The sequence below is a fragment of the Carassius gibelio genome, chromosome A1, assembly GCF_023724105.1.
Source record: "Carassius gibelio isolate Cgi1373 ecotype wild population from Czech Republic chromosome A1, carGib1.2-hapl.c, whole genome shotgun sequence".
NCBI classification, from domain to species: Eukaryota; Metazoa; Chordata; class Actinopteri; order Cypriniformes; family Cyprinidae; genus Carassius; species Carassius gibelio.
This window is the reverse complement of record NC_068371.1, coordinates 33,870,706-33,883,143: the sequence shown is the minus strand read 5'-3', so window position 1 is coordinate 33,883,143 and position 12,438 is coordinate 33,870,706. Positions and strand designations below refer to the sequence as shown.

The 12,438-nt window shown below is 43.7% G+C and overlaps 3 protein-coding genes across 4 annotated transcripts in view; all 3 read right to left on the bottom strand.

Annotated features, from left to right (window-relative positions):
- Positions 1-9,247, bottom strand: part of LOC128031553 (microfibril-associated glycoprotein 4-like) — a 41,882-nt gene extending 32,635 nt beyond the window's left edge. Inside the window, exon 1 of the mRNA XM_052619906.1 lies at positions 9,178-9,247. The gene's annotated coding sequence lies outside the window, so the exon portion shown is untranslated. The remainder of the gene's footprint in view (positions 1-9,177) is intronic.
- Positions 1-9,251, bottom strand: part of LOC128031432 (microfibril-associated glycoprotein 4-like) — a 77,335-nt gene extending 68,084 nt beyond the window's left edge. The window contains exon 1 of the mRNA XM_052619796.1: positions 9,178-9,251. The gene's annotated coding sequence lies outside the window, so the exon portion shown is untranslated. The remainder of the gene's footprint in view (positions 1-9,177) is intronic.
- LOC128031113 (microfibril-associated glycoprotein 4-like) lies at positions 7,853-9,282 on the bottom strand. 2 transcript variants are annotated; one of them, XM_052619382.1, is made up of 5 exons: positions 9,178-9,282; positions 8,735-9,071; positions 8,558-8,654; positions 8,293-8,460; positions 7,853-8,205 (listed from the first exon to the last, which is right to left on the bottom strand). In XM_052619382.1, the coding sequence occupies exons 2-5, from the start codon at positions 8,942-8,944 to the stop codon at positions 7,898-7,900; spliced, it is 783 nt and encodes a 260-aa protein (XP_052475342.1). In that variant the 5' UTR covers positions 8,945-9,071; positions 9,178-9,282; the 3' UTR covers positions 7,853-7,897. The 2 variants fall into 2 exon arrangements, with proteins under 2 accessions (XP_052475342.1, XP_052475405.1); XM_052619445.1 differs by having other exon boundaries at positions 8,735-8,944; positions 9,178-9,257.
- Between the last annotated feature and the right edge of the window lie 3,156 nt (positions 9,283-12,438).

Sequence of the window (12,438 nt, the reverse complement as noted above, 5' to 3'; positions counted from 1 at the left end):
TTGTCTTGTTGAAACAACCATTTCAAGGGCATGTCCTCTTCAGCATAGGGCAACATGACCTCTTCAAGTATTTTAACATATGCAAACTGATCCATGATCCCTGGTATGCGATAAATAGGCCCAACACCATAGTAGGAGAAACATGCCCATATCATGATGCTTGCACCTCCATGCTTCACTGTCTTCACTGTGTACTGTGGCTTGAATTCAGAGTTTGGGGGTCGTCTCACAAACTGCCTGTGGCCCTTGGACCCAAAAAGAACAATTTTACTCTCATCAGTCCACAAAATGTTCCTCCATTTCTCTTTAGGCCAGTTGATGTGTTCTTTGGCAAATTGTAACCTCTTCTGCACATGCCTTTTTTTTAACAGAGGGACTTTGCGGGGGATTCTTGAAAATAGATTAGCTTCACACAGACGTCTTCTAACTGTCACAGTACTTACAGGTAACTCCAGACTGTCTTTGATCATCCTGGAGGTGATCATTGGCTGAGCCTTTGCCATTCTGGTTATTCTTCTATCCATTTTGATGGTTGTCTTCCGTTTTCTTCCACGTCTCTCTGGTTTTGCTCTCCATTTTAAGGCATTGGAGATCATTTTAGCTGAACAGCCTATCATTTTTTGCACCTCTTTATAGGTTTTCCCCTCTCTAATCAACTTTTTAATCAAAGTACGCTGTTCTTCTGAACAATGTCTTGAACGACCCATTTTCCTCAGCTTTCAAATGCATGTTCAACAAGTGTTGGCTTCATCCTTAAATAGGGGCCACCTGATTCACACCTGTTTCTTCACAAAATTGATGACCTCAGTGATTGAATGCCACACTGCTATTTTTTTGAACACACCCCTTTCAACTAATTCAACTAATTGCCCAATTGCACAGCCTTAAGAGCGTGCACATCATGAATGCTGGGTCTCATTTGTTTTCTGAGAATCTACTGAACCTACTGGTAACTTGTTTGCCACGTAGCAATAAAAAAATATACGAAAAACCTTGATTATTCTGGTTAGTCACATTGTACTGCTATTATTTTGAACAATACTGTATATAGCTCATTATTATTATCTGAAATACTGCAAATGCAGTTGGGTTGATGACATCATGTCACATAACTGCATGACATTACCATTGTTGCTGTTTCCTTGCACAACTTAATACAAATCTATATTTCTGTAATTTGACAGGAACCTGAAAATACCAGCAGGGCGCTGTTGTCAAAAATATTTGCCTGATTGCGGGACTTTTTGGGACTTTTCCTATTTTTTGAGATAGGAATTTCGGGTTTTCATGAGCTGTATGCCAAAATCATCAGTATTAAAACAAGACCTGAAATATTTCAGTTGGTGTAAAATGAATCTCAAATATATGAAAGTTTAATTTTTATCATTACATTATGGAAAATAATGAACTTTTATCACAATATGCAATTTTTTTGAGAAGGACCTGTATATTTAAGGAAAGAAGTTTATTTTCCTTAAAGAGGTGCGTTCACTGTTTCAGCAGTTACCCTGAAACACAACAAACCTGAATCACACTGAAAACAGACAGCCTTATTATACTGTTATCACCCCCACTTCTTACAAGGCTCCTTCTCTGTTAATTTCCACTTAACCCCGTAAACCAAAACTATCTGTTTTCAGAAAACACAATGGCCCTTCTAACCCCTTGGGCTTTTATTATCTTCACACCCGTGAGGTCAAAGGTCTTGATTTATGGCTAACCCCTCTGTCTTTCCTGAGTAAATTACCCACACTAAAGACTTCAAAGGCTCTTTGTTTTACTGTGTGATGTCTTCGCTGCATTTCAGGTGACAAACATACATACCGAGAGAGAAACACAAGTTAAATCAAAAGGAAAAAAAATGAAAATATTTGAAAACCCACTAAATGTCTAAGAAAGTAAATAAGAAAGTAAAATATATATTTTTTTTTTTACAACAGCTCTTTCTATCTCCGACTTACACTTATCTCCTAACTGCTTTACACTTTTTCTTAAACACTCTAAAAATGACTCTTCTGGTTCTGGTGTTTCCATAACAATATCCAAAATTAGAAATAATTTCTGCCCCTTTTCATCTATGATTAGATTCCTTAAAATTCGCCCCAGATCCTCAGATCACTCATCCCTATTCTCACTCTCTAATGGAGCTCCTCTTTCTAAAACCTGGTTCAGATCTCATCTAGTTTCTGTCCTTAAAAACTGTGGCCTATACCCTTCCCTGTATACTGGACACTCATTTAGGAATGGAGCAGCTACTACAGCAGCCGACCGCGGCATTCCTACAGCAGCTATCAAGATCCTGGGAAGATCTTGTATATTCCTATTTTCCTCAGCATTCGAGTCTTACATAAGACCTGACCTAAAGACCACCCTTGAAGCTCAGCAAACTCAGTAATAATTCAGGTAAATTTCCATGCAACTACTGGTGGTGTTGCCATGCTCTATCAATCTGTTGATAGTTCAGTTTTCAAACTCGTGCTATGAATTAGTTGCGTTGTTCTGAGTCCTCATCTTCGCGTGGCTTTAGCGGACTCCCGTATATCGCTGCATAGCTTTTGCGCGTAGCAGCATGGCCCTTTGTGGCCAGGTTCATGTGGTCTCAATGGTGCCTTGTCTATGTGTGGCTCAGCATGGTCTAGTTATGTGCGGCTCAGCGTGGCCTTGTCTACGCGCAGCTCAGCGCGGTCTCGTCTACGCGCAGCTTGTCATGTGCTCTAACAACAACAACAAAAATTTTTTCGACAAGATAAATGGAACCCTATTATAAGCGGTCATCTCACGAGTATTGAAGAGTTTTCAGGTCTATCATGCTACAGTATCACATCAGACAGTGCACTATAGACCCCCTGAGGAACAGTTCCACTCATTCTCTACTATAGGAAAGGAAGAATTGTATAAACTTGTTAAATCATCTAAACCAACAACATGTATGTTAGACCCGATACCATATAAGCTCCTAAAAGAGGTGCTTCCAGAAGTCATAGGTCCTCTTCTGACTATTATTAATTCCTCATTGTCATTAGGACATGTCCCCAAAACCTTCAAACTGGCTTTTATTAAGCCTCTCATCAAAAAAACACAACTTGACCCCAAAGAACTTGAAAACTTTGTTGGCATTAATGGAAGTGCATTAGCATGGTTTAAATCGTACTTATATGACCGCCATCAGTTTGAAGCAGTGAATGAAGATGTATCATATCGATCACAATTGCAGTATGGAGTACCTCAAGGCTCAGTACTAGGGCCACTACTCTTCACACTTTATATGTTACCCTTGGGAGATATCATCAAGAAACATGGTGCTAGCTTTCACTGTTATGCTGATGATACTCAGCTCTATATTTCTTCGCAGCCCGGTGAAACAGACCAATTTGAAAAACTAATGGAATGCATAGTGATATAAAAAACTGGATGACGAGTAATTTATTACTGCTAAATTCAGAAAAAACAGAGGTGTTAATTATAGGACCTAAAAACTCTGCTTGTAATAACCTAGAACACTGTCTAAGACTTGATGGCTGCTCTGTCAATTCTTCATCATCAGTTAGTAACCTAGGTGTGCCATTTGATCGCAATCTTTCCTTAGAAAGCCACGTTTCAAGCATTTGTAAAACTGCATTTTTCCATCTCAAAAATATATCTATCTCAATTACGGCCTATGCTCTCAATGTCAAATGCAGGAATGTTAATCCATGCATTCATGACCTCGAGGTTAGATTATTGTAATGCTTTATTGGGTGGTTGTTCTGCACGCTTAGTAAACATACTACAGTTAGTCCAAAATGCTGCAGCAAGAGTTCTTACTAGAACCAGGAAGTATCACCATATTAGCCCGGTCCTGTCAATGCTGCACTGTCTCCCTATCAAACATCGAATAGATTTTAAAATATTGCTTATTACTTATAAAGCTCTGAATGGTTTAGCACCTCGGTATTTGAAAAAGCTCTTTTTACATTATAATCCTCTACGTCCGCTACGTTCTCAAAATCAACTGTGGGCGGCAGATCCTTTTCCTATTTGGCTATCTGGAATAACCTACCTAACATTGTTCAGGAGGCAGACACATTCTTGCAGTTTAAATCTAGATTAAAGACCCATCTCTTCAACCTGGCTTACACATAACATCCTAATATGCTTTTAATATCCAAATCCGTTTAAGGATTTTTAGGCTGCATTAATTAGGTAAACCAGAACCGGGAACACTTCCCATACCACCCGATGTACCTGCTACATCATAAGAAGAATGGCATGTATGCTAATATTAGTCTATTTCTCCCTTATTCCGAGGTCACCGTAGCCACAAGATCCAGTCTGTATCCAGACCAGATGTTGGATCAGCACCTAGAAAGGACCTCTACATCCCTGAAAGACAGCGGAGACCAGGACAACTAGAGCCCAGATACAGATCCCCTGTAAATACCTTGTCTCAGAGGAGCACCAGGACAAGACCACAGGAAACAGATGATTCTTCTGCACAATCTTACTTTGCTGCAGCCTGGAATTGAACTACTGGTTTCGTCTGGTCAGAGGAGAACTGCCCCCCCCCCCCTTAGGTTTTTTCTCCATTCTGTCACCGATGGAGTTTCGGTTCCTTGCCGCTGTCACCTCTGGCTTGCTTAGTTGGGGTCACTTCATCTACAGTGATATCATTGACTTGATTGCATATAAATGCACAGACACTATTTAAACTGAACAGAGATGACATAACTGAATTCAATGATGAACTGCCTTTAACTGTCATTTTGCATTATTGACACACTGTTTTCCTAATGAATGTTGTTCAGTTGTTTTGACACAATGTATTTTGTTTAAATCGCTATATAAATAAAGGTGACTTGACTTGACTTGACTTCGGCTGAATGGAGCCAAAGGAACCAAGGTCTAACCATCTAGAAAAGGGAATGAAGCGGAGCGCGTAACCCTTATCGTACATGATTTCATAAAAGTGTGCAGAGTCTTGCATCCACACTTACCACTTTAGGAAGTACACAGAGTGTATGGCTCCCAAGCATCGCAGGGGTGCTGAACCGCACGGGAGAGGCAAGCTCCAATTTTACAAATCTCTGGTGAGGGGAGCATCACCTGAGGCATTATATACAGGAAGAATTCTGTAACTACCACCTCCGCCTTCCTGCTGGATGTGACAGCGCATATTAGGTGACCTCAGGGTGACCTGGCCGGACATTCATGAAATCCCCTGCAGTGCTGTGTTTCAGTTCTGATGATCAGCGAGGCTCCCGCAGAAGCCTGTGATCTCGGCCGCCTAATACCAGAGCACGAGGCCGGAAGGTCGGTGCTGATAGGTGTTAGTAAATGCCATGACTGAACACTGTAAAAGTGACTCACAGAGTGTTAGTAGACACATAACCACTAGCAATTTAACCCATAAGTATATACAGAAAGGGTTACATACTCACCCACCCTCCTGTACTGGAGTCCCGCTCATGGGGCACCTCCTTATAGTCCGGATCATCAGTAAGGTGGTTACTATGAATATAGAACCAACCAAAAACATCATAGGTCCAGCATAGGAGACTGTTATGTGAGAAATTTTTCCACCTAACCTCGATCAGGTGGAGAGCTGGTGGTTACAGGGGAATTAGGCAAGGGGGGATAAGAGCAGAAGTTAAAAACATACAAAGGGAATAATTAGCTACCTAGGTATCGCTCCGATTCGGATGAGAACGCTGCCTCATCTGAATCACATCCCTCAGGTCCTGCTTACCTCCTCGTGACCCACGATTCCTCTTGCCAATGCCCACAGGCGGGGGAGGAGCACGAGCTGCAACACTAGCCTTCTGCACCCGTCTTTGATCCTCAGAACGAGATGGGCCTGGACCCCTATGTTGTTCGGGCTCGGACCTGGACCTTAGTTGAATGAAGGATTTAAAGGCAGCTGAGCGTGCCCTTGCCTCCCTGAACTTCTCAACCACCGTCTCGATGCAGGTACCGAAAAGCTCAGAAGGTGAGACTGGAGCATCGAAAAGAAAGCAGTTTTCCTTCCTCCAGATGTTTGCCAGGTTCACCCACAGATGTCGCTCCGTTACTACCATGGTCGCCATAGACCTACCCATGGTGTTTGGTAGCATGGAGAGAGAGGTTTGTGATGCGGCGCAGCTCGGCTACATGGTCAGCTGAAAGGCCCTCGCCTTTATCCAGGTCCTTCAGCAGGTCAGCCTGATAGGCCTGAAGCGCTGCCATTGTGAAAGTGAAAGTGAAAGTGAAGTGACACTCAGCCAAGTATGGTGACCCATACTCAGAATTTGTGCTCTGCATTTAACCCATCCGAAATGCACACACACAGAGCAGTGAACACACACACACACTGTGAGCACACACCCGGAGCAGTGTGCAGCCATTGCTGCGGCGCCCGGGGAGCAGTTGGGGGTTCGATGCCTTGCTCAAGGGCAACTAAGTCGTGGTATTGAAGGTGGAGAGAGAGCTGTACATGCACTCCCCCCACCCACAATTCCATCCGGCACGAGACTAGAACCCACAACCCTTCGATTGGGAGTCCAACCCTCTAACCATTAGGCCATGACTTCCACCAGGCCACGACTGTGTGCAACGAAGCCACAGCCTGACCTGCTGCTTTTATGTTCTGCCATTTAAGCGGGATGTATCCTGGAGGAGCTTAGATGGCAAAGAGGGAGATTTAAGAGAGGATGTTTCCCCCACAGAGAAACAGATGGCATCTTCTCATAGCCATTTTCGCTCATGCCCTCAATGTTAGCATATCTCGTACACTGAAACCGATGTATGCGAGAAGAAAATGGCCTCTTCCATTTTTTTTCGACTTCTGCATGTAAATCAGACAAGAATGGAAGACTCATCTGGGCTGGAGGGCTATGGTGAGACTAATAACGCTCATCGAGGTAACCTAGCGGCATTACTTTGCTAGCACGCTTCCATGGCAAGTCCAACTTTGGCGCGATCCAGAACCTCTAACAGCTCCACATACGCAGGGCAGTAGGATTGAGAAGGCTCAGCCTCAGCTTCTTCGCCATCCTCAGACATCTCCTGCTCTTCCTGGGCAGAACCCAGCAGAGCACTAACTTCAGTATCAGAAAGGGTTAATTACAACACATCTTCCTCCTGAAGTTCACTCTCGTCTGCCGCCGAAGAGCGTGAAAGGGAAAGTCCCTCTCTAAACTCCTCAATGAGATCCACCTGTTATCCCCACAAGCTCATTCTCTTCCGTGCCTCAACAGCAGCTGGTCCAGAGGGCATGAGTGAAAATGGCTATGAGAAGATGCCCCCTGTTTCTCTGTGGGGGAAAACATCCTCTCTTAAATCTCCCTCTTTGCCATCTAAGCTCCTCCAGGATACCTCCCGCTTAAATGGCAGAACATAAAAGCAGCAGGTCAGGCTGTGGCTTCGTTGCACACAATGGCAGCGCTTCAGAAAACACAATTAAATGTTTTTTGGCCAGTGACGGAGTTTGCACTTCCAGCATACGCTACAGTGAAATCGTCATCAAAGAGGAAGTGAATGAAACTGACACAGGCATATTAAATTACAGTTCAATATTTCCATATAATATCTTTTTATTTTAATGTTGAATTTTATTGCATTGTTAGTTGGTCTCTTCTAGCGAAGATAGACATAAAGTTAAATTGTTTAAAACAAGGAGGAACTGTAGGTTTTTATTAAAGATACAAACCGTGATGTAAAAATGTGGACTTTTGTTGAAAATTGAAAAAATTGGGGTGTCTGTGTTAACAGTACATGCTGTTCAGTTACAGATATAGTTTAATTTATAGAGAAAGATTATTGGTTTGGGAACGGTTGAACTGAATTCCTCATTTACGGTTTCTGGGATTTGTGAAAAGAAGTCACATCAACACATAAAAACCTTTTAATTGCCGAAGTTTATTGATTTGCTTCCATTGTATATTTAACGAAACCCCCCAAACCTTGCCACCCCGACCCTGACCCCGACCCCCTGAACAGATACGCGTCTGATCTTCATGCTGATGGATTTCATACCAACAGAAAAATTGTTTGTCCATGTGTACCAAACATTTCCAACAGCGAAAAGGGTGGGATCATCTCCCCATAAATACACACCATTGGGGTTTGCAAGGTGACAGTTATAGTACCAAAACGCCCCAAGATACACTCTGGCACAGTTTGTTTCATAGGAGTCTTGGTCTTTGTCAAAGGTGGTGAACTTCTGTCCATCATGGACGGTCATAGAGTCTCCTGCAGAGAGGAACAGCATGACGAAGGACACCAGGAGCACATTTACTCCTCGGAGTGTGATTGATAATGTGAATGAAAGGGTCCTACCTGCTCCTCCATCAGTGAATCCTGAAACATGTAGTTTATACCCTTGGGTTTCACGATCCACAGAGAAGGAGGAGTACAGAGCGAAACCTTTCCTCCCGGTGAAGTCCTCCAGATCCACTTGCAGCATGTACTTGTTCTTACGTGTCAGCTGGTACATGTTCTCCAGCCCTGATCATACACACAGAGAACACGTTCAACCAAACACTGGACATGAACATCCACACACACACACACACACACACACACACACACGGTGAGATCTTACCCAGCCAGTATTCTCCCTCCACATTCCCAAATCCTCTCTTGTACTGATTCCACGGCCGATAGAAATTCACAGTGCCGTCCATTCTCCTCTGAAACACCTGTGATGGGTTTATATAGAAGATATGATTCATAATGAATGTGCTGATGTGTGTTTGATGATCTAGAGTCACATTCATACCGTCCATGCTCCGTTGTCTTCATCTTTCCCACCTGAGATCATCTCACAGTAAACCCAGACAGGAATGTCTCCTGCTGGATAGATGGAGTAAATCCCACTGACTGTTTGTCCTGATTTATAAAGGTCAGAACAGTCAACTGGCATAGGTTTATCCTGACTGCATCCGCTCACCAGAGCAACAGAGAAAATAGTTGCTAAAAACACCAACATCTACAGAATCAGAGAGAAAGAGATGAACATCACACTGAAAACATCTCTAGGAATCTAGAGTTATTGATGAACTTCCTGCCATCTTCTCAATCTCTCCTCAGTAGATCACAGCAGAGATCAGTTTTATCTAGATGAAAATAATTGGAACATTTCCTATTACATGCCATGTTTCTGTTTTCTAAAAGCTGTATAAATGTCTGAATAAGAAAATCATGAATAAAGCAGTAACTCACCGTTTGTGTTCTTCAGTCTGCCACAAACACTCTTTATATCTGTCAGATTGTCAGACTCCTCCTCTGCATCCTTATGTAAATGTCCACGATGAAACTCTAGATCAGTGCTTTTTAAACCGGTCCCTCATCTATCACACCTGGAGCTAGTCTCTCTCATCTGTCACACCTGTTTTAACTCATCAGCTCATTAGTAGAGACCGCAAGACCTACAATGGGTGTGTCAGATATAGGGAGACATACAAAATGTGAGGTGCCAAGGGTGCTTGCAGAACTGGTTTGAAAACCACTGCTCTAGATCAGTGGTTCCCAAAGTAGGGGTCGCGACCCCACGGTGGGTCGCGGGACCCCGGCGCAGGGGTCGCGAGATGATTTCGATATAGGCTTTATATATTTTTGTTTCAATTAATGTAACTCTTTCGCATCGCACGTACGATCACACCGGTGTGATCAGTCTAGGCTAGTCCCTGGAGTGTACGACCACACCGGTCAGTGCATGACGTGAAATTCAAATGTGCTCTCGCGAGTTGGCTGGCGCTGAGCCAGAGACAAGTGCGCTCAGAGCTGTCATCACAACTTTTCAGTGTTTTCAACCACATAATGTTTATTTTAGGTTTCAGACATATAAGTACTAGAAAAAACAATACATTTAGAGTTTGTAAAATACACACTGATGTCAAAGGAAGAGGCAATAATAATATTTTTCATTATAATTAGACACATTTTATTCATATCAGATACACATTGTGTAAGTAACTTTAAAGTTTACTCCATTATTCTCCCAGTTCACCAGCCACTTACTTTTATGTATTTCGGGAGAAGTGGATGAATTCACGTGTTGTAAATCCAACAGATCTGATTCTCTGAACTGCGTCTGCGGCACAAACTAAGATGGCGGCGCCCATCGCGCATAAAGCTCTACTAACGCGATCGTTATAAAGGTGTTTAAACAACAAAACACTTCCACTTGCATATATTTGACAATCGGAATATCAGCTATTTCATGCCATATCTAACAAATTTGTTAATATTTTGAATAAAAAAGGAAAAATGACAAAAGCAGATCATTCATTCAACATGCTTTTACATCAATGAACGGTGGTGTACAGATGTAACTGTGTTAAAGAAGACGTGCTGCTCAAATCTCGAAACACTCTTCATTAACTGCAAGCCGTTCTATTCGCCGCGGGAGTTTCACTCGTTCATTCTGGTCAGTGTTTACATCCATCCGCAAGCGCATGTGAGCTCAGCTTTACAGAAACTCGCTGATCAGATCACAGAGACAGAACAACAACACCCGGACTCTGTTTTAATCATTCTCGGGGACTTTAATAAAGCCAATCTGTCCCGTGAACTGCCAAAATACAGACAGCATGTTACTTGTCCCACAAGAGACAGTAATATATTGGATCACTGCTACACCACAATAAAGGATGCATTTCATTCTGTTCCACGAGCAGCTTTGGGACGTTCTGATCACCTTCTGGTTCATCTTATACCGTCCTACAGGCAGAAACTAAAATCAGCTAAACCTGTATCAAGGACTGTAAAAAGATGGACTAATGAAGCAGAGCAGGATTTACAATCTTGTTTTGACCTCACTGATTGGAGTGTTTTTGAAGCTGCTGCCACCGATCTGGATGAACTCACAGAGACCGTAACATCATATATCAGTTTCTGTGAGGATATGTGTATTCCTACAAAGACTCAACTAATTTACAATAATGACAAACCGTGGTTCACTGCAAAACTCAGACAGCTCCGTCAGGCCAAAGAAGATGCTTACGTGAAGGGGGACAATGTCTTGTATAAACAGGCTAAATACACATTGGAAAAGGAGATCAAAGTGGCAAAGAGGAATTATTCTGAAAATATAAGGACTCAGTTCACTTCCAACGACTCCGCATCAGTGTGGAAAAGTCTAAAGAACATCACCAATTACAAGACACCACCCCCCAGCACCGTAGAGAATCAACGACTGGCAGACGATCTGAACGAGTTTTACTGCAGGTTTGAAAGAACACCCATCACCTGCCCTGAACGCCTCCCCACACAACCATTCACACCCTTCACAACTCCTGCAACCAGCCCTGAATGCCTCTCCAAACTACCGTTCACACCATTAACAGCTCCTGCAACCCATCCTGAACACCTCTCCAATCAAGCACTCTCACCATTCTCACCTCCTGCATCCCCCCTCTCCCCCACACCTGCAATTCAGATCAGAGAGGATGCGGTGCGCCAGGTCTTCCGGAAGCAAAAAAGGAAAAAAGCACCAGGCCCAGATTGTGTTACACCAGCCTGTCTGAAATCCTGTGCTGACCAGCTGGCCCCCATCTTCACACAGATCTTCAACAGATCGCTGGAGCTGTGCGAAGTCCCATCATGCCTCAAACGTTCCACCATCATCCCCATCCCTAAGAAACCCAAAATTACAGGACTAAATGACTACAGGCCTGTGGCTCTAACGTCTGTAGTCATGAAGTCATTTGAAAAACTGGTGCTGGCCCACCTGAAGGACATCACTGGGCACTTGCTGGATCCTCTTCAGTTTGCCTACAGAGCAAACAGGTCTGTGGACGATGCAGTAAACATTGGACTGCATTATGTTCTGCAACACCTAGACAGACCGGGGACTTATGTGAGGATCCTGTTTGTGGACTTCAGCTCGGCATTCAACACGATCATCCCAAACCTCCTCCTGCCCAAACTAAATCAGCTCTCCGTGCCCACCTCCATCTGTCAGTGGATCAACAGCTTCCTGACAGACAGGCAGCAGCTAGTGAGGCTGGGAAAATACACATCCAGCACCCGTACAATCAGCACCGGAGCTCCCCAGGGCTGCGTTCTCTCCCCACTGCTCTTCTCCCTGTACACTAATGATTGCACATCTAAGGACCCCTCTGTCAAGCTCCTGAAGTTTGCAGATGACACCACACTCATCGGCCTCATTCAGGACGGTGACGAGTCTGCTTACAGACAGGAGGTAAAAGAGCTGGCTGTCTGGTGCAGTCTCAACAACCTGGAGCTTAACACGCTCAAAACAGTGGAGATGATCGTGGACTTCAGGAGAAACCCCCCTGCACTCCCCCCACTCACCATCATGAACAGCACTGTGACTGCAGTGGAGTCATTCAGGTTCCTGGGAACCACCATCTCTCAGGACCTGAAGTGGGACATTCACATTGACTCCATTGTGAAAAAGGCCCAGCAGAGGTTGTACTTTCTCCGCCAGCTGAGGAAGTTTAACCTGCCACAGGAGCT

Coding starts and splice junctions, on each gene's coding strand:
- LOC128031113 (XM_052619382.1), bottom strand. CDS start 8,944: ATGTTGGTGTTTTTAGCAACTATTTTCTCTGTTGCTCTGGTGAGCGGA. Junction 8,461..8,557: donor GGAGGGAGAATACTGGCTGG/GTAAGATCTCAC, acceptor GTGTATGATCAG/GGCTGGAGAACATGTACCAG. Junction 8,206..8,292: donor ATTCACTGATGGAGGAGCAG/GTAGGACCCTTT, acceptor TCCTCTCTGCAG/GAGACTCTATGACCGTCCAT.